This window comes from Lissotriton vulgaris, chromosome 8, assembly GCF_964263255.1.
Source record: "Lissotriton vulgaris chromosome 8, aLisVul1.2, whole genome shotgun sequence".
Lineage (NCBI taxonomy): Eukaryota > Metazoa > Chordata > Amphibia > Caudata > Salamandridae > Lissotriton > Lissotriton vulgaris.
In genome coordinates, this window is record NC_141696.1 from 1,269,149,314 (window position 1) to 1,269,168,889 (window position 19,576).

The 19,576-nt window shown below is 45.7% G+C and overlaps 1 protein-coding gene across 1 annotated transcript in view; it reads left to right on the forward strand.

The window, feature by feature from the left end:
- Window positions 1-19,576, forward strand: part of MIPEP (mitochondrial intermediate peptidase) — an 833,321-nt gene that overhangs the window by 171,872 nt on the left and 641,873 nt on the right. The window contains exon 10 of the mRNA XM_086935192.1: window positions 16,178-16,230. Coding sequence (XP_086791318.1) covers window positions 16,178-16,230 — 53 coding nt within the window. The remainder of the gene's footprint in view (window positions 1-16,177; window positions 16,231-19,576) is intronic.

Sequence of the window (19,576 nt, forward strand, 5' to 3'; positions counted from 1 at the left end):
TCTTTGCGCCTGTAAAGGGTCTGTATGTATCAACAGACTGTAACTAATAATATATCTTGTTTATATTTTTTCAAGCAGTTTTAAGTATGGCTGATGAGGGCAAGACTTTTGTTTATATTATTGCAGAATGAAAAGTTGTTGATGTAGACCCCATGGAATTAACCCCACCCTTTGTCTTCAAAGATAGGGCCAGCATCTTCTTCCTTGACCAATTCTTTTAAGTCTGACTTGACAGAGCAACTCTCTGAAAGATGTATTCTTTTTTATTTGTAAATATCTTTATTGCATTTTTACTTTATTTACAGGTGTAACAGAACCGCATCTGGCATACGTAACAACACTCATGTCGGAGGAAGGAATTTAAATACATTCCAATCGTATTTATTCATAATACCTTCTAATACAGTGTACAGCGACCTAACCAATTTCTCCACAGGTTTAGTCAGTGCACACGACAACCCAATCCCTTGATCTGCTTAAACGGTCCGTAGCATAGTGACCTGTCTGGTCCCTCATATCAATGCCTGCACAGGACCTGCGATAATGACCTCAAGGACGACGATCATCCTTATTCTCTTCTCACTTCTACAAATGAGTCCCATCACACCAGCAGGTCTATTCAATCCTCATTGTGATTAACCGCCTATGATCTGTTAGTTCAGCCATCACCCATTTACGTATATCAGTCCGCCAATGCTTCAGTGGGGGTGCCAAGGCTGACTTCCAGGCCGTTGTAATGCAACATTTGGGCAAAATCAGTGCCAGATTTGGGAACAGCAGCAAACACTTGGATTTCTTAGTGACATGCCCTACATCGAGTAAGCACTGAACAAGAATCCAACAGAAACAGACAGCCTGTCACCTCCGACAACTTTTGTGTAATTTTCACCCAAAAGGGGTGTATCACCACACACTGCCACACCATGTGGGGAAAATCTGCGTCCTGCACCTGAGGCATTTGCTAGTTGCCTCTGGTAACATACTACAGATCTTCTGTGGGCTGAGATGTGCATGGTGGAGGTACTGGAACTGAATAAGGCAAAACTGTGCATTGCTCGTCACCTGCTGAACCGACTGGAGGCACTGGTTCCACAGTTTGTGCAAGATAGCAGTTGCAAGTGCTAGTTTCCACAAATCATGCAGCTTTTCACTCTCTTTCGAGCTGCCTCCTGCCGTTGCATGGAGTATAGGCGTGTGATGGCCTTGTTAGGTTTTCCCCTGTCAGCACTGTCTCTAATGGCGCCCCAATAGGGGACCACACCCAGTCAGATCCCCATGTCCTCTGAATCAGACCCCGAAGGGCAAAGTACAGTAGGAACTGTTCAGGACCCAGCCTGTGTTGTTGTGCTAAGATATCAAAAGTACAGAATCCCTCCTCAGACATCACATCTGCCCAGGAGTCAAACCCCACATGTTCCCAGTCCCTAACTCTATATTTTGCCTTTACACCTGTACCTTCCCTTGTTACCGAGATCAGTAGGCTATGTGCGTGTAGCGTGTGTTCCGCATATTGTCGCAGGCATACCGTCTCCAGACATATAGAGCTGTTCGCAGGAATACACTGTCCGTGTCCCGAGGGGAACAGTGTCCAATAGCCTGTTAAAGAGGGGCTGTCCTGCTAGTTCATTCAGAATTCCACCACATTCGAGTGGCGGTGTAGCAGCCAACCAACCATTCCATAGGGCACTGCTTCTGAGCCGCAGCATAAAAGAGCTCTTGGTCAGGGGCACGAGACCCCCCTCGACTAAGGGGGCAAATAACTTACTGAGAGCCACCCATCGCCGGCCACCTCCCCATCTCAAACTTGTCATAATGCTCCTTAAATCCTTAAAGGAAGCCTTCCGTATAATCAACAGGAGGGCCACAAAGAAATATATCAATCTGGGCAGTACCAACATCTTGGCGGTGACAATCCTGCCCATCGACAACAGTGGTAACCCGGTCCAGAAGGAGAGCGAGCGACGAATGGAGGCCACCGCCTTCTCCTCATTCCCCTCCATAAGGGCATCTGTCTTGTGACAGACCTGCACCCTTAGGTACCTGATGGAGCCGAACTGCCAGGCCAGCTCTGTGCGCAATAACGCATCTCTCTGATCATCAGGTATTGGTGTCAGAGGAAACACGCAGGGCATATCCCAATTAATATGGAATCTTGACATTAACCCAAAGGCATCCAGCACTGTCATAACCCCTGGGAGCACTGTGTGGTCTGCTCTTAAGTAAACCAGCGCATAATCTGCATATAGGGATATGATCTTGGGATGTTTGAGTACCATTCTAAGCATTCCATCGCCAGGGCAAACAATAATGGCAATAGAGGGAAACCCTGCCGGGTGCCTCTAGCCACCGGAAATAGGTCTGATATCACTCCCCCCCCACCCCCCCTCACACCCCCATATGCATACCTGGGCAACCGGACCAGTATACAGTAACGCCACCCATCGAAGGAAAGGCTGTTGAAACCCCATGTGTGTTAAAACCGCCATAAGATAGGGCCATTTCAAGATGTCAAACGCCATTTCAATGTTAAGGGAGGCGACCCATCCCGCTGTCCCCGTGCACTTCACCCAATTTATTATGTGCAATAAGCGCTGCTGATTAATGAATGTGTTGAGCCCAGGAATAAAACCATTTTGGTCTGAATGCACTTGGGAGGGAACCACTGCTGTGATACGATTGGCCAGGATTTTGACAAGAACCTTGTAATTGAGGTTTAGAAGGCATAGAAGGTGCTAGGATGTTACATTTAAATGGTCACACCCATGTTTAGGGAGGAGAACAATCACTGCTTCCCTCGTGGGTGTTGGAAAGGTCCCATCAGCCACTGCTCTCTCACTTTCCCCAACCGAGGGGGCCAACCGGATGTGGTAATGTGCATAGAATTCAACCTGAGATCTGTCAGTTCCTGGTATCTTCCGTTAGGCTATCTAAGCTATATCCCCTTTCACTTCTTCCAAAATAACTATACTGTCCAATTCCTGCCAATGTAGGGGTCCCACCCTGGGAGTGGCTACGGGGGCCAAATATGCTAGACCTCTGATGATCCTACCACTGTGTATTTCCTGTACAACCCCCTATAATTTCCTTGAATGCCCCATTAATCTCGACCTGAGTGTTTACCACCCAGCCCGTCTGGAGTCGAAGTGCAGTAATCTGGCATCTCTGGGGGTCTCTGAACATAACAAGCATGCCAATAATTGGCCTGCCTTGTCCCCATGTTCATGTTGATGCCCATGTTCATGTTGATGCCGTACATCTCAAAAAAGGAAGCTGATTACCTAGAGACAAAAGCCCCTAAAATTCCCTACTTCTACTCTCTACCCATGACTCACAAGGCACGAATACCCCTCCGGGACGACCAATAGTCTCAGGGATAGGTTCAGTTGTGGAACCACTGTCCCAATTCGCTGACCAATTTTTAAAACTGCAGGTTCAGATTACCCCCACGTATCTCAAAGATACCCGTGACCTTCTTAACCAATTACAAGGAGTGGAATACTCACAAGATACCATGTTACTAGTAGGGCTTGATGTGGAAAGTCTCTATACGAGCTTGCCTCAGCAGAAAACTTTGGACACACTGGAGACTATGATTTTTAACATGGATTGGCCACATAGACACTTCCTACTGGAGTGCTGTAGACTCGCACTCATGGAGAATTACTTCCAGTATAAAGAGACCCTCTATTTACAATGCCATGGTACCTCAATGGGCAGTACATTTGCCCCAAGTGTGTCAGGACTTTGTCAGCACCTTTGAGGAGACACACATCCAGAATGAGAGCAATCCATTCCGACGTCAAATACTATTCTGGAAAAGGTATATTGACGACATTTTACTAATCTGGAACGGAGATATGGAAAGTCTACAGAACTTCCACTCTTGGATAAACACTAGAGATGAATGTCTGAAATTCACTTATAATGCTGACAAACAGAGCCTGGATTTCCTGGACTTAACCGTCTATGCGGAAGCCGGAACTTTACAAACCCGCACCTTCTACAAAGCAACAGCAAAAAACAGCTTGCTATCATTCAATAGCTTTCATCCACGCTCTTTGAGGGAAAATCTCCCCTACAGTCAATTCCTCAGATTGCGGAGGAATTGTAGCAATACTAAGGAATAGAAGACGCAAGCGGATGACCTCTGCCAGAAACTTGAGGATCGAAATTACCCAAGGAAGGTGATAAATAAATGTAAAAAGCGAGCCCGCAATCAGAACAGAGAAGGTCTCCTGGAGTCAACTGTCAAACCAGCATAGGAGGAATTGATGACATGCGTAACGACCTACAGCCCAGTGACTGATAACGTCAAAAAGATAATCAATAAGAACTGGAGGATACTCACATCAGGTACCTTGACATGGCCGAAACCAAGGTTCGCCAACAAAAGAAGCTGGAATCTGAAGGACATGCTCGTCCATACGAGACCACCCCCCCACAAACCAAAGGAAAGAACAGGCCTATGGAGCAACCCACCAGTTACAGGACACTTCCCTTGTGGCTCCTGCTCGGTGTGTAACCTCACTCAACCGACAAAAGAATTACAACTTCTCCCAAACCTGAAATGGACTTTAAGGAACCACACTAACTGTAATACTAGTCATGTGATATACATGATAACTTGTCCTTGTAACATGAGATACATCGGAATGACATGCAGGAAGGCCAAACTGGGGATCTGCGAGCACCGCAGCAATGTCAAATGCAAAAAAAGTACCACCAAGATGGCCAATCATTTTGTGGAAGTGGGCTACACAGTAGATGAGCTACATTGGGTTATCCTGGAAACCCTAGAAACAAGAGACAGGAATGCAGAGAAGATCCTTTTCGAAAAAGAACAACGGTGGGTCCATAGACTTAAGACATATTCCGAGGGCCTGAATGATAATATACCTTGGCTGAGCCTGGCAAAATGATAACTTCCGCATTCATGAATCATGGAACAATCCAACCTGGCTACACAGAATGCACATATCCTATCTGTACCAGCACTCTCCTGATTACATATTTTTCTGACATTTCCTATTATGTGAAAACCCTCCCTTTTCAGTAACCTACTCAATATTAATCTAATCGAGACCCCCTCGCGCTAAAAGAGCTGACTCAATAATCAAATCTCCCCATCAGTCTGTACACCCCCGTGATTAACACGCAACACCCAACAACCACTACTTCACATTTATTCTCTCCCTAATAATTTAATTATGAGCAATTCCGCGTTTTGAAAACAGACTCCATTTGAGTGACCGAGTCTGTTTTCAGTTTTCTCCTCTGACAGCTCAAATAGACCCGGCAGCAACCGCTGGTCATTTCCGGGTTACGAGGAGAAGTGTCAGCACAAGCAGCGCACGAGGCATGGAGCAATAGGTATCAGGTATGGACCTCCGGTTTTCCTCGCATAACCCAAACCGCAAGTACTCCATTGAATAATGAATAATGTTTCCTCCGATTTTCCTTTTAGTAAATCCCCCTCGACTCCCGTAAACAACCGAGGAAGTGTGACAATTTCACACTTAAGGTACGTTTCACCAACGCGCAATATGTGGTGCGGGTTCCTCGGTCACCAAACACATGCTATTCTGAATTAAATCGCCTCATGGCGCCACGCCTATAACTCCCCATCAGTCTTGCGTTGCGCAGTGGTTCTCCTATCCTAGATAAAAGCGCACACCTCTAATAACGGCAACCTTAGCGCCTCTGCGCAACGCTCACATTAACTCCCTAAAGAGCAGGCGTCACTCAGCGGTTGGATTTCCACAAGAGGTACACGCATGCCCCTCACATTGGGCAATTATGCTAGCTTTATTTACCCACTGCATGCTGTATAGAGAGTAATGAAATGGGCTAATCACACAGAAACCTAGAGATCGTCAGCATGTCACAACAGATGGATGATGAGAGAGTTGACACTGCCATGGACTGTGAGGTCTATAAAGTTTTGCCATTTTTTAGTTGCTACAAAATCGACTTTCAATTTTGTAATTAATGTAGCAATGGACTACCTTTCCCTCCACCCCTACCCCGAATTGTTTTTTATTTCTTGCAAGTACACTGTGACCTTCCATACTGTAAAGAAACAGGTTGAATTTTTCCTTTTCTTACTCTGTTTATAATGAGGCAATATTTGTTATAAACACTCGCACTTTTCACCTTGCACTGTTGGTCCTGAAGAAAGCCCATAAGACCTAACCAGGCAAATTGGGCTGAAACATGTCGGCCACTTTTTAATCACTTACCTTTGAGTGCGTTAGAATCCATTACACATTCGCTGAACGCACAACTTTTTTATTACCCGAATCCAAACCAAATAAAGTGAAATATCTGGCTGTCCGGGTATTTTAAATAATCTGAGCACTGTCCACATCACTCGATCACTAATGTTTTAACCAGGGGTAGAAACCTCCTGGTGGAGGCTGCATAACCAAACTGACCCTATGATTATGCACACACGTGAATGAAGAGCGGAGAACCAACATATACCGCTACCACGACTTTCCCATCATGTGCATGAGGGTTTTGTACTGTGAGACACCCCACATAGCTCCTGTATACCCTGGTTGTACAGGACAAGTGATCCTTCCCCTTTGATTAATTGAGATTGAATAACAGGAAACTGAATGGTTCAGAACTTCCTCCTCCCCCATATGATTGATAGATGCAGTACATGGACCATATAATCAGAGTTGGATAACCTGTCAAGCAGTGCCCTGTGTTCCCTCCGAAAGGCTAACAGGACCGCAAGCCTTCTATGGTCGGTCAGACATTACCTCTGCATCCAGTACTTCCATTTTCAAGCCCCTCCATACACTGTCTTCAAACACATTCCTTGTAAAACCACTTTGAATGCATTCCATTCAACCAGAGGGGATTGTGGTCCAATATGGTATGGCCCAGATATCCTGCTTGCGTGCACTGCATATCCAATTCATGTGAGGCAAAGATCATGTCCAGTCTAGAGTTCAGTGCATTTGCCGTCGAGTAATTAGAGTACTCCCTATAAGATGGGTATAAAAGTCACCAGAGTTACCCCACCTGTATATCGTAAGCCCAGGTGTTCAGGTGCTGAGAGATGGCACATGCTTGCGCCCCTGGTGAGTGGGGTGTGAATCTATCCACCGCCAAAACTAAGACTCCATGATAGTCCCCGCACCAAAGTGTGGAAGCGATTGGATCTACTAACAGGATGGGCTCCAGGGTCATAAAGAATTCCGCCTGTCCTGTGATCGGGACCTGTACTGCCATGAGAGTCAATGGCAACCCATCCAATTCCTCTCCCAGAACAAAAAAGCGACCCTCTGGATCTATTTTAGTGTGGGATATTGTAAAATGCACCCCGGGGCCACCCACACCAAAACCTGCAAGATGTATTCTTACTAATTCTTTAAAATATACATAGGTGTGTTTTGGCATCACCCAGCTTATTTCTCTTTCCTCATGCTATTGGCTGTTAGATACATAATTCCATCACCTACAAAGTGCTTTCATTGCAGTTCACAAGGGACAAATTCACATCTAGAAAAAACTGAATATATTTAGTTCTTCATCTAATGCGTACATTGTTTACAGAAAGTAAACCCTTTTCAATTTGCTATTGTGGGCTTTTCTTAATAGTTTTGTCAGGACTCGTTGAAGCCTGACCTTGTTCAACTCTTCAATTTACACCCCTCTCTTCTCCCTATCTCTGATGCCTTCCACTCACCAGCCACCATCCACCAGGATTATTATTTTAACCACCATTATTGCCATGACCACTATTACCTCCACCACCATTATTACTACGACCAAAGCATTTGTGCATGCCTATGCTTGCATTTATTGCCAGATGAAAGCCAAACCAATTGGCATTACTATTGCTTGTTTAATTCTGTTCCTTCTGTGGACTGTGGGGGTTCATTTAGAAAGGTAAGGCTAATCATTTTCCTATGAAGTAGAACTAACATTTTTTTGCTAACCTTGATGGCAAAACACTTGATATGCATTATCAATATTCTCTATTCCACTTGCCCGTGTTGTTTGCTGGACAAAATACCAAGATAAGTACAACCCTATAATAAATTGACCAACATAGGGATGATTCAGTTGGTGTCAGAGATAACACCACAGTAGTATTAAATGATGCCATCACGTGTGATGGTTGAGCAATGAGAATTGATAAAACAGCAGAATAAACAATGCACAATCACTGTGCTGGGAAGTAGGTGAAACTTATTTTCTTACCCTGTCCCCTGTTTTGTCTGGGTTATTCTGTAGACCTTTGTGATTAGGAAATGAATGCAGCATCCGAAGTATGAAAGTCTGGGCTTTTTTTCTGAATTGAAAATCTGATCAAGCAACATTTGTGATGCTGATTGTTGAGTAAGAAATTGGGTTACTGGTTGAGGGTGGGGGGGCGAAACCATACTCAATAGTCCCTCTCCTTGTGTCCTAGCTGAAAACAAACAAAGCAGCTAGTTTGGAAATGGGGTGCCCTGAAGCCATAGTCCACCAGAACCTCCTTTTTCACTAGGGTCATGGGAACCCTTTCCTCTCACCTTATCCTGAAACTTGTCTGTGTCTTCCTTGAATACCCTCACTCTGTGGGAGGAACCTGAGCCACCCTTTTTTGGGTCACTCCAGGTACCTTCTAGAACACCCTGGTACTGATCCAGAGGCCCGCCTCCGCAACTTGGTATCCACTAGGTGCTGGTGCAACTCTGTATAACAAATATTGAACATGTGTTCCTTCACAATCAAGTTGTACAGCCTAACCTAATCATTAACTTTGCTACCCCTTACCCAGCTATTCAGTGACTAGCTGTAGTAATCTAAGAAATCCACCCAAGACTGAATTGGGAGTGTGTGGCTATCCCTGAACCTCCAACTGAACTTTTTAGGGGTCAGTCCAAATGTAGTAACAAGTGTGGCTTTCATAGGAGCATACTTTGTCTGGTCATCTACCTCAGGTGTGAGAAGTGTGAGGAACTGTGGCATATACTTCCACAAACTCCCCCACCCCTTAACCCCCCCAGTTCTACTGTGGGACCTTGTGTCCCCTCAGAGATCTCTCACAGGCAGAAAGCCACTTATTTATATAACCTCCCACAATTTAATTGGGCACCAAATCTTTAGGTATGCAGACTTTGCTTTCCTTAGACACTGTACATATGCTGCCACCATTACTTCTCTATTTGGATTGCCTGGCTTTGATGTCCAGCTCTCTGAGGTTTATCTCATTGGACATTCTCCTCTCCTTCATTTTAAGATTTGCCGTTTGTAGCCTGAACTCCCTTTCTGCTTTCCTGTCCTCCAGCTCCTCTGGGGACAAGTTCCTTGAAGACACACTGCTCCCTCCCTAACACAGGGCTCTCTTTCAGTGGGCAGTTGGTCTCCTTCCTCTGGGAGCTTATGCTTAGAGCTCACAGCCAGGGCCTCCTCCAATCCTAAATCACTGAAGCGCATGCTCCTAATGACTGGAAGCGCGCAGAGGTTAAACGTCTCCTCAAGAAACCAACGGCCGACCCAACTGACCTGAAGAACTACCAGCTCATCTCTCTCCTCCCCTTTGCAGCCAAAGTAACCGAAAGACTTGTGAACGCCCAACTGACTGCCTTCATCGAAGAAAACTCCAAACTAGTGAGAATTTAAAAAAGAGTTGGATTGGTCTCAGATTATTTATCTGGAATTTTCAGTGTAACACGAAAACAGTGTATGGCACTGCACAAACACAAACTCCAAATCCCACTGCTGAACACCAATGTAAGAAACTCGGTTACTGTTTGAAGGGAGTTAAACTCTACTCAAGCAGCAACCACAATTCTTGTCAGGATGAAGTCACAAGCAAACTCCACATTAACCTGTACTTAACCCTCTGGTAGCTTGGCACAAGTCAAGCTTTATCTTAGAAGCAAATTTGTAAAGTATTATGCAGCACTTCAAACAGTGATAAAGTGAAAACATGACACAAGAAAATGTTATAAATAATTTAATACCAAAATTTAAAAAATCCAATTAGTAGAACCAGAGGTATGCAATTTCAAAGATTTAAGCGAAGATAGCACCATTAAGCACAAAGCGTCAACTGTGGTTATCTGGTTGCACAGGACCAGGACTAAGTCATAAAATGAGGGAGATCGCGATGGAACGAGGGCCAGCTAAAGGGACCTAGTTAGGTCTGCTGAACGCGAGTACATTAAATCCGGATTGCGGAACATTGCAGAGTCTCCCGTGGAGGATGCGTCATTAAGGGGTGGTTCCAAGAGGCTGCAATGCGAGGTCCTGCATTGAGAAGGCGGTCGACGAGGGGCTTGCAATGCAAAGTCCTGCTTCGAAGATGTGTTGCACACCGGCTGGTTCCTAGGAAGCTGCAGGGCCTTTGATGTGGAGTCCTTTGTTTGCATCAAGGGTGCCGTCGACAAGGGGCTTGCGATGCGAGGACCCACGTCAAAGATGTGGTGTATTCCGACTCCAATGTGGAGTTTTCAGAAAGCGATGTGTCGTGAAACGTTGATTCCGTTGGAACCACAGCTGGACTGGCAGAGCACTTTCAGGCCCACTTCTAGGGACCCAGGACTCTGGTGGCACCACTTGGGAGGGCAGACTCATAGCTGGCATAGTCCAGGTACTGAGTTCAAGTTAGAGGAAGCCTGTTTTGTCTCTGAGGCATCTGAGCAGAAGGTCAGCCAACTATTTCTTGGAGTCACTCTGGTGAACCTTGGTTCCAGATTCAGGTTCAGTCCTTTTCAGCAGGGCAGCACAGCAGGCAGCATAGTGACAGTTGTCCTTGCAGCAAATCAGCACAACAGTCCTTCTTCTGAGTTTTCCTTAATGCCCAGATGTGCAGTGAAGAGTTGTAGTTTGAGGTCCATTATTTATACCTTGTGCCCACTTTGAAGTAAGAGTAGGTTTTGGAGGTTTCCACATCTCTGAGCTGTTGGGCATCTACTTCCTACCTGCCATGGCCCCTGCTGGTCTGGGTACACAAAAGACTACTGACAAACTCTTTGTGCTTGTGTTCAGGCAGGGTCTTTGTAATGTGCAATTGTGGCAGGTGACAGCTGGTCCCCCTCGTTAAGTCAGAGTGGTCCATCCTGCCAACACTTATCACTCCTTTGTCTCACTGTCTGGGAGCAATACTCCATGACCAACTGCCAGCTACACCTAGCTACACTGCCAGCTATACCCTGTCATGTGACCTAAACACAGGCTGCAGGCACCAAATGGTCAGGACAAGAAAAGTGGCATTTTCAGAATTGTGACTGGTAAAATCCAACTTTACCATTAAAGGAGGCTTTTAATTATAATTCTTTAGACCTCAAACTCAATCTTCCTACCCGCTCTCAATTGAAAGTCATCACATATTAAATGTAATAAGGAAACCCAATGTTATCCTATGGGAGAGGTAGGCATTGCAGTAGTGAAAAACAAATTTATGTTTTGTTATGTTATGTAGATTAGTCAAGCGCACTTGTCGCCAGTGAGGGTTTTGAGGCGCTGAGCAAGTGAATAGGACAAACCTATAACTGGATGTGTCTTTGATGCACCGCTGGGTTAGTTGAAAAACCAGGTTTTTAGCTTCTTGCAGAATTTGAGAAGCAAATTGGAATTCCGTATGTGTTGGTGTAGGTTGTTCCAGGTATTGGCAGCAGTGCATGTGACTGAGTGACGCTGAGCACAGTTGTCTTGTGGATTTGTAGAAGTGTAGGCGGTGGTTGAGGTAGGCGGGTCCTATATTGTGAAGACCCTTTAAATTGTAAGTGAGAAGCTTGAACTGACTGCGTTTCTGGATGTAGCTCGAATGGAGCTCCCTGAAATGAGGCAAGATGTGAGAGAAGCGAGGGAGGTCGAGGATGAGTCTATCGGTGGCGTTCTGAGTGGTCTGGAGTTTGTGTATGAGGTGGATTGACATCCTGACTTGGAATGTGCTGCCATAATCTAGTCTGCTCCTAATGAGGGCTTGATTGATGGTATGTCTGAGGGAGCCACTTGAAGATCTTACGCAGCATTCGCAGGATGAGGTAGGTAGGTGACAGCGTTATTCTGCAATGGCATGGTAAGTTTGTTGTCCAGGGTCAGTCCTAAGTTTCTGGCGTGATTCAATGGGATAGGTGTGGGTCCTTGTTCCTAGTTCAGTGGGCCACCAGGAGGAATCTCAGGGTGAGCTCTTGTTCCTGATGATCAGTACTTCCGGCTTGTCAGTTTTGAGCTTCAGTCAGTTCTCTTCTTGCCATGCTGGTCATGCAGTTCGAGAAGTAGTTTTTGGTGGAGTCTGAGTTGTCCATCAATGAAAGGATGAGTTGTGTTTTGTCAGCGTAGGAAAAGACCTTGATCCTGCGGGTTACGATGATGTTTTTGAGTGGTCGCATGTATATGTTAAAGAGAATTGAGATGAGTGACGATCCTTGTGGGAGTCTGCAGATGAGTTTCAGGGGTTCCTAGGTGTATGATTGAAGCCTTACTCTCTGGGTTCTGCGTATGAGGAATGAGGTTATCCATTTTACTGCTGGTGCTGTGTGATCTATAGTCTTGAGACAAGTGTGTGGTGAAAGACAGTGTCGAAGGCCGCAGAAAGGTTGTGCACGATGAGAGCTGCGATATCTCCTTTGTTGAGGATGGCCCAGATGTCATCTGTGGCCTCAATGAGGGCTGTTTCAGTGCTGTGGTTGCTTCGAAAGCCCAATGAGTGCTGTACAGTAGTTTTCTAGGTGGCTGGAGAGTTGCTTGTTGATCACCTTTTTCCATGTCTTTGGCTAGGAATGGTAGATGTGAGAGGGGTCGGTAGTTGCTGAGTTCCCTTGGCTCTACTGATGGTTTCTTAAAGGGGGCAATGACTTTTGTGTGCTTTCAACTATCCGTGAAGGTGAGGTTTCGATGGAGGTGTCGATAATGGATGAGCACGGGCTGATTGTGGTTCCTCCTAGTTTGTCGATGTAGTGGGGGCAAAGGGCTGTAGGGGCTCCTGAGTGGATTGACTTCATGATTGCGGGGGTGTCTTAGCTGATGAGAGGGTTCCAATTCGGCGTTTGTCCTTGTTTGCAATTGTTGACAGCTGGTTGATTATGTCTTCGGGAGTGGGCTCAACATTGAAATTGCTGTAGATCTTTGATAATTTGTTGTGGAAGAAGTTAGAGAGGCCACTGTAGAGTCCTTGCATGGTGGTGATGGTGTTGGTATCAGCTGCGAGGTTGAAGAATTCTTTGACAATTGCGAATAGCTCTTTGCAGTTGGTGGAGCTGGTCGATGAGGTCCCAGATCTCAGGGCATGTCTGCAGAGTGGGTATGTTTAGAAGCATGTATGCAAGTTGATGTAGTGGTGGGGGGGTGGTGCGTGTTGGGGCCTGTTTGGGGGGAGTGATTGTGGGTGTTTTGTCACAAGTGGTGCGCATGCAGGAAAAAGGTCTTACCTTTGTCTGAGGCTCAGCGTGGTAGCAGCTGTCATGGTGGTGTTGTGAATCGAGCGAGCAGAGGGCATTGGCCGTGTGGCTGTGGGGAGGAGTGGCGGCTGGGGCAGGGTTTGTGGTGATGGGCAACGATCAGGCGTGAACTGGTGCAGATGGGCTTGCCTTCGGCATGCCTGCTGCGTGTTCCTACTGTGCGGATGCGCAGCTGCTTCCATTAAGTTGGTGCTGGAATTGGGGCTGGAGTGCCAGGCGGGTTTGGGTAGGGCGAGAAGACGTGGGAAGAGGCAGACAGTGCAGGAGAGCAGTTAAGTAGTTGGGGGGAAAAGCACAGAAGGTCGAGCCTGGGGAATGTAGCTGAATGGAAAGAGGCAAAAAGTCGTAAACTAAGGGCACAAAGTAACTGGATGGGAAGTGGTGAAAAGTCTGAAACTGAAGGCACACAGGGCACCAAGGGCAGAAAGAAGCCAAGAGTATGATAATGGAGAGTGGAAAGTGGCAGTGTCAAGTGTGAGAGTGGAGAATGAAAAATGAGCACCAAACGGCAAAGAGAGTTCAGAGTGAGCACATAAAGATCACAAAGAGCGAAAATATCACAAAATAGAGAACAAGCGGGTGCAGCAGAGCAAAGGAGTGAGAGAAAAGTTGAGAAGGCAAAGAGTGTGAGTGATGGTCAAAGGCCAAGAGGAGAGACAGCGGAGAGATGAAGCTGCAGGTGTTAGGCAGAGCCTTGAGGTGCGAAGGCTGGGTCTGGAAAGGCTTAGACTGTTCGGAGGACCAGTCTCAGGTAAGTGAAAGGTGGAAGCTGGGCCTATGGCTTTTAACTCCCATGACATATAAAACTTAAAAACACATGTCGAACTTATTAAATACACTCCACTCAGCCCTCTGCACTGTTCAGGGCCTACATTAGGGATGACATATGTAATAAAAAGTAATGTTTGGGCCTATCAAAGTTCTGTTTTGCCAGGTCGAAATGGCCTTTTTAATCTACACACACAGGCTGCAGTGGCAGGCTTGGGACATGTTTTAAACTGATACTTAAGTGGGTGGCACGTTCAGTGCTGCAGGCCCACTAGTAGCATTTAATTTACAGGCCCTGAGCCCATGGGTTACCACTTTACTAGGGACTTCCAAGTAAAGTAAATGTGCCAGCTGGGTATAAGGCAGTTTTACCATGTTTAAGGGAGTACGCACAATTGCTTTAACATTTGCTAGCAGTGGTAAAGGGCACAGAGTTCTAAGGCCAAAAAAAAGAATTCAGCAAAAACTGCAGAGTTGAAGGCATAAGTTTGGGAGTGACCCTGTAGAGAGCGCCAGGTCGAACAGAAAGTATACTTTTGACGACTAGTGGTGTTTCAAGAAAGTGCAACCTTGATGCAAATAAATTCTCTTGAAGGTTTTCAAACTATTTATTGCCTGTAGACATTGAATTTTTTATTATAACATGAATATTATAGGAATTATTTTTATGTGAAACGCCTGAGAGTTTTAGAAATGTGTGATGCATTTCTTGTAAGTTTTCAACATTTCGTATGCTTTCCAAATTCTTTGAATTTCATAAAAAACATTTTTTGTTTAAAGTTGTAATTCGTCAAAACTTTCTAAGCCTGTGAATTCTTCTAAATTTGTTAAAATGACCAAATATGTTATTTTTAAAAGGTTTCACTTAGTTAATCACGTGTTCACAGTTTCATTAGTTGGTAAAAAAAAACTGGAATGTTGCAAAGGTAAGCATTTATTGTGGAGTTTTAAAGAAGTAAAATATTTTGTTAAGCATACTAAAAGACTTTCACAACCTTCTAAACAAGTTAAAGCATTTCGTTCTAACTTGGGTGAAACATGTAGATGCATGCTAAAGTTCTTTAACAATCCGGTTGATCTTTATTAATCACTTGAATGTAATTTTAGGTTAATTCTATATTCCTTCGAGACACTTAATAAAACACCCAGTGTTTTTGATTTTGGAAAAAGATCTTGAACCAAAAGAGTACACTTTTGTGGTGATTAGTTTGACCGTAAAGTAAACACATGTGACTAGCTGTAACATCATTGGAGAGACTAAGAAAAAAAGACATGGACTTTAGTTTCCAACTTACAAAGATAAAGGGCCATCAAGCAAAATTACGATCGCGTAATTTGCGATTTCTTTGAAAAATTTACTTTTTTGCATTTTTCAAAGTGCAATGTGAAGCACATACATGCCCTTAGGGCATGTATGTGCGCCACATGTGCACCCATGCTTATTTCAAGGGTGCAACCGGATGTCCTTTTGACACCCTTGCACCCTTGAAATTGCAGTCTCAATATGCGATTCGCTAATTGCTAATCGCAAATTGAGAATGTCTTCCCATTCATTCCTATGGGCCTCTAGGCCCATTGTAATAAATGGGGATGTATTCCTTAATTGCGAATCGCAATTTGAGATTCGCAATTAAGGAATATATAGGATTTTCAAAATTTATTGCAAATCCTACATACATAGCATTTTGTGATTCTCAAATAGCGATTCGCAAAAAAACACTATTAGAGAATCGCAAATGCGGATTTTGATACATATGACCCTTAATCTTTTGCAAATTAGATGCCCCAAGCATTTTAACAGTTACACCAGATGGTTTTATTGTTCATTCCCAGGGTTTGAACTGATGCAAATATGCTGATGACTGTAGAATTAAAAAAACTCTCAAATAAGCAGATCCTGTGAAGCCATCAGAGTAATAGGGTGTATGATCAAGGACTGTTAATTACACTATATTGTGTGGCAAAAAGTTTAATAAAAATACTTTGTTTTGCTGCAGAAACTAATGCCATGGGATCATCCGTACTACAGCGGAGTGCTCCGTGCAGAGCGGTGAGTAACTCAAACATATATTTTAACAAGCATTGCCAAAGGCAGTAGATATGTTAATTTTCAAGTGTGGACATGCTGGTGCAGTGATGTATCCTAGATAGATGATTGCTTGGACAAAGGGAATACTTTGTCCTAGTCCGAGAGATCAACAAGGGAATGCACAGAACTATTCAACAATTTACGTCTCTCTGTCACTGCAAATATGTCTCATCTGCAGCCGACCACTTCCATTAAATTCCTGGGCGCCATCTTTAATACGAACGATTCAGAAAAGGGGGTGGTGATGAACAGAGTGGCTGAATTAAGCAGACCACTCTTACCCAGTCCAAAGATCAGGGCTTGATCCATCACCGTTATTTATCTCACTGCCCCATCCCAGCTCAGAACCTGGCTATATGCAAATCAGTCTGTCCCTGGCCCAGTGCATCATGGGAACAGGGCAGACTAAACTACCAAGCCAATTCTTCACCAGAAAGGAGACAAGCTACCGGGGACCGGTTTCTGGCATTTCAGCCGTCTTCGGCCCGGCTTGCTTGAATCCTGATGGAGCAGTGAGAAAGGGACTCATGTCTGAGTATACCCTGCCACACCTATAGTGGCCAAAAACGATTCAGAAAAGGGGGTGGTGATGAACAGAGTGTCTGAATTAAGCAGACCACTCTTACCCAGTCCAAAGATCAGGGCTTGATCCATCACCGTTATTTATCTCACTGCCCCATCCCAGCTCAGAACCTGGCTATATGCAAATCAGTCTGTCCCTGGCCCAGTGCATCATGGGAACAGGGCAGACTAAACTACCAAGCCAATTCTTCACCAGAAAGGAGACAAGCTACCGGGGACCGGTTTCTGGCATTTCAGCCGTCTTCGGCCCGGCTTGCTTGAATCCTGATGGAGCAGTGAGAAAGGGACTCATGTCTGAGTATACCCTGCCACACCTATAGTGGCCAAAAACGATTCAGAAAAGGGGGTGGTGATGAACAGAGTGTCTGAATTAAGCAGACCACTCTTACCCAGTCCAAAGATCAGGGCTTGATCCATCACCGTTATTTATCTCACTGCCCCATCCCAGCTCAGAACCTGGCTATATGCAAATCAGTCTGTCCCTGGCCCAGTGCATCATGGGAACAGGGCAGACTAAACTACCAAGCCAATTCTTCACCAGAAAGGAGACAAGCTACCGGGGACCGGTTTCTGGCATTTCAGCCGTCTTCGGCCCGGCTTGCTTGAATCCTGATGGAGCAGTGAGAAAGGGACTCATGTCTGAGTATACCCTGCCACACCTATAGTGGCCAAAAACGATTCAGAAAAGGGGGTGGTGATGAACAGAGTGTCTGAATTAAGCAGACCACTCTTACCCAGTCCAAAGATCAGGGCTTGATCCATCACCGTTATTTATCTCACTGCCCCATCCCAGCTCAGAACCTGGCTATATGCAAATCAGTCTGTCCCTGGCCCAGTGCATCATGGGAACAGGGCAGACTAAACTACCAAGCCAATTCTTCACCAGAAAGGAGACAAGCTACCGGGGACCGGTTTCTGGCATTTCAGCCGTCTTCGGCCCGGCTTGCTTGAATCCTGATGGAGCAGTGAGAAAGGGACTCATGTCTGAGTATACCCTGCCACACCTATAGTGGCCAAAAACGATTCAGAAAAGGGGGTGGTGATGAACAGAGTGTCTGAATTAAGCAGACCACTCTTACCCAGTCCAAAGATCAGGGCTTGATCCATCACCGTTATTTATCTCACTGCCCCATCCCAGCTCAGAACCTGGCTATATGCAAATCAGTCTGTCCCTGGCCCAGTGCATCATGGGAACAGGGCAGACTAAACTACCAAGCCAATTCTTCACCAGAAAGGAGACAAGCTACCGGGGACCGGTTTCTGGCATTTCAGCCGTCTTCGGCCCGGCTTGCTTGAATCCTGATGGAGCAGTGAGAAAGGGACTCATGTCTGAGTATACCCTGCCACACCTATAGTGGCCAAAAACGATTCAGAAAAGGGGGTGGTGATGAACAGAGTGTCTGAATTAAGCAGACCACTCTTACCCAGTCCAAACATCAGGGCTTGATCCATCACCGTTATTTATCTCACTGCCCCATCCCAGCTCAGAACCTGGCTATATGCAAATCAGTCTGTCCCTGGCCCAGTGCATCATGGGAACAGGGCAGACTAAACTACCAAGCCAATTCTTCACCAGAAAGGAGACAAGCTACCAGGGACCGGTTTCTGGCATTTCAGCCGTCTTCGGCCCGGCTTGCTTGAATCCTGATGGAGCAGTGAGAAAGGGACTCATGTCTGAGTATACCCTGCCACACCTATAGTGGCCAAAAACGATTCAGAAAAGGGGGTGGTGATGAACCGAGTGTCTGAATTAAGCAGACCACTCTTACCCAGTCCAAAGATCAGGGCTTGATCCATCACCGTTATTTATCTCACTGCCCCATCCCAGCTCAGAACCTGGCTATATGCAAATCAGTCTGTCCCTGGCCCAGTGCATCATGGGAACAGGGCAGACTAAACTACCAAGCCAATTCTTCACCAGAAAGGAGACAAGCTACCGGGGACCGGTTTCTGGCATTTCAGCCGTCTTCGGCCCGGCTTGCTTGAATCCTGATGGAGCAGTGAGAAAGGGACTCATGTCTGAGTATACCCTGCCACACCTATAGTGGCCAAAAACGATTCAGAAAAGGGGGTGGTGATGAACCGAGTGTCTGAATTAAGCAGACCACTCTTACCCAGTCCAAAGATCAGGGTTTGATCCATCACCGTTATTTATCTCACTGCCCCATCCCAGCTCAGAACCTGGCTATATGCAAATCAGTCTGTCCCTGGCCCAGTGCATCATGGGAACAGGACAGACTAAACTACCAAGCCAATTCTTCACCAGAAAGGAGACAAGCTACCGGGGACCGGTTTCTGGCATTTCAGCCGTCTTCGGCCCGGCTTGCTTGAATCCTGATGGAGCAGTGAGAAAGGGACTCATGTCTGAGTATACCCTGCCACACCTATAGTGGCCAAAAACGATTCAGAAAAGGGGGTGGTGATGAACAGAGTGTCTGAATTAAGCAGACCACTCTTACCCAGTCCAAAGATCAGGGCTTGATCCATCACCGTTATTTATCTCACTGCCCCATCCCAGCTCAGAACCTGGCTATATGCAAATCAGTCTGTCCCTGGCCCAGTGCATCATGGGAACAGGGCAGACTAAACTACCAAGCCAATTCTTCACCAGAAAGGAGACAAGCTACCGGGGACCGGTTTCTGGCATTTCAGCCGTCTTCGGCCCGGCTTGCTTGAATCCTGATGGAGCAGTGAGAAAGGGACTCATGTCTGAGTATACCCTGCC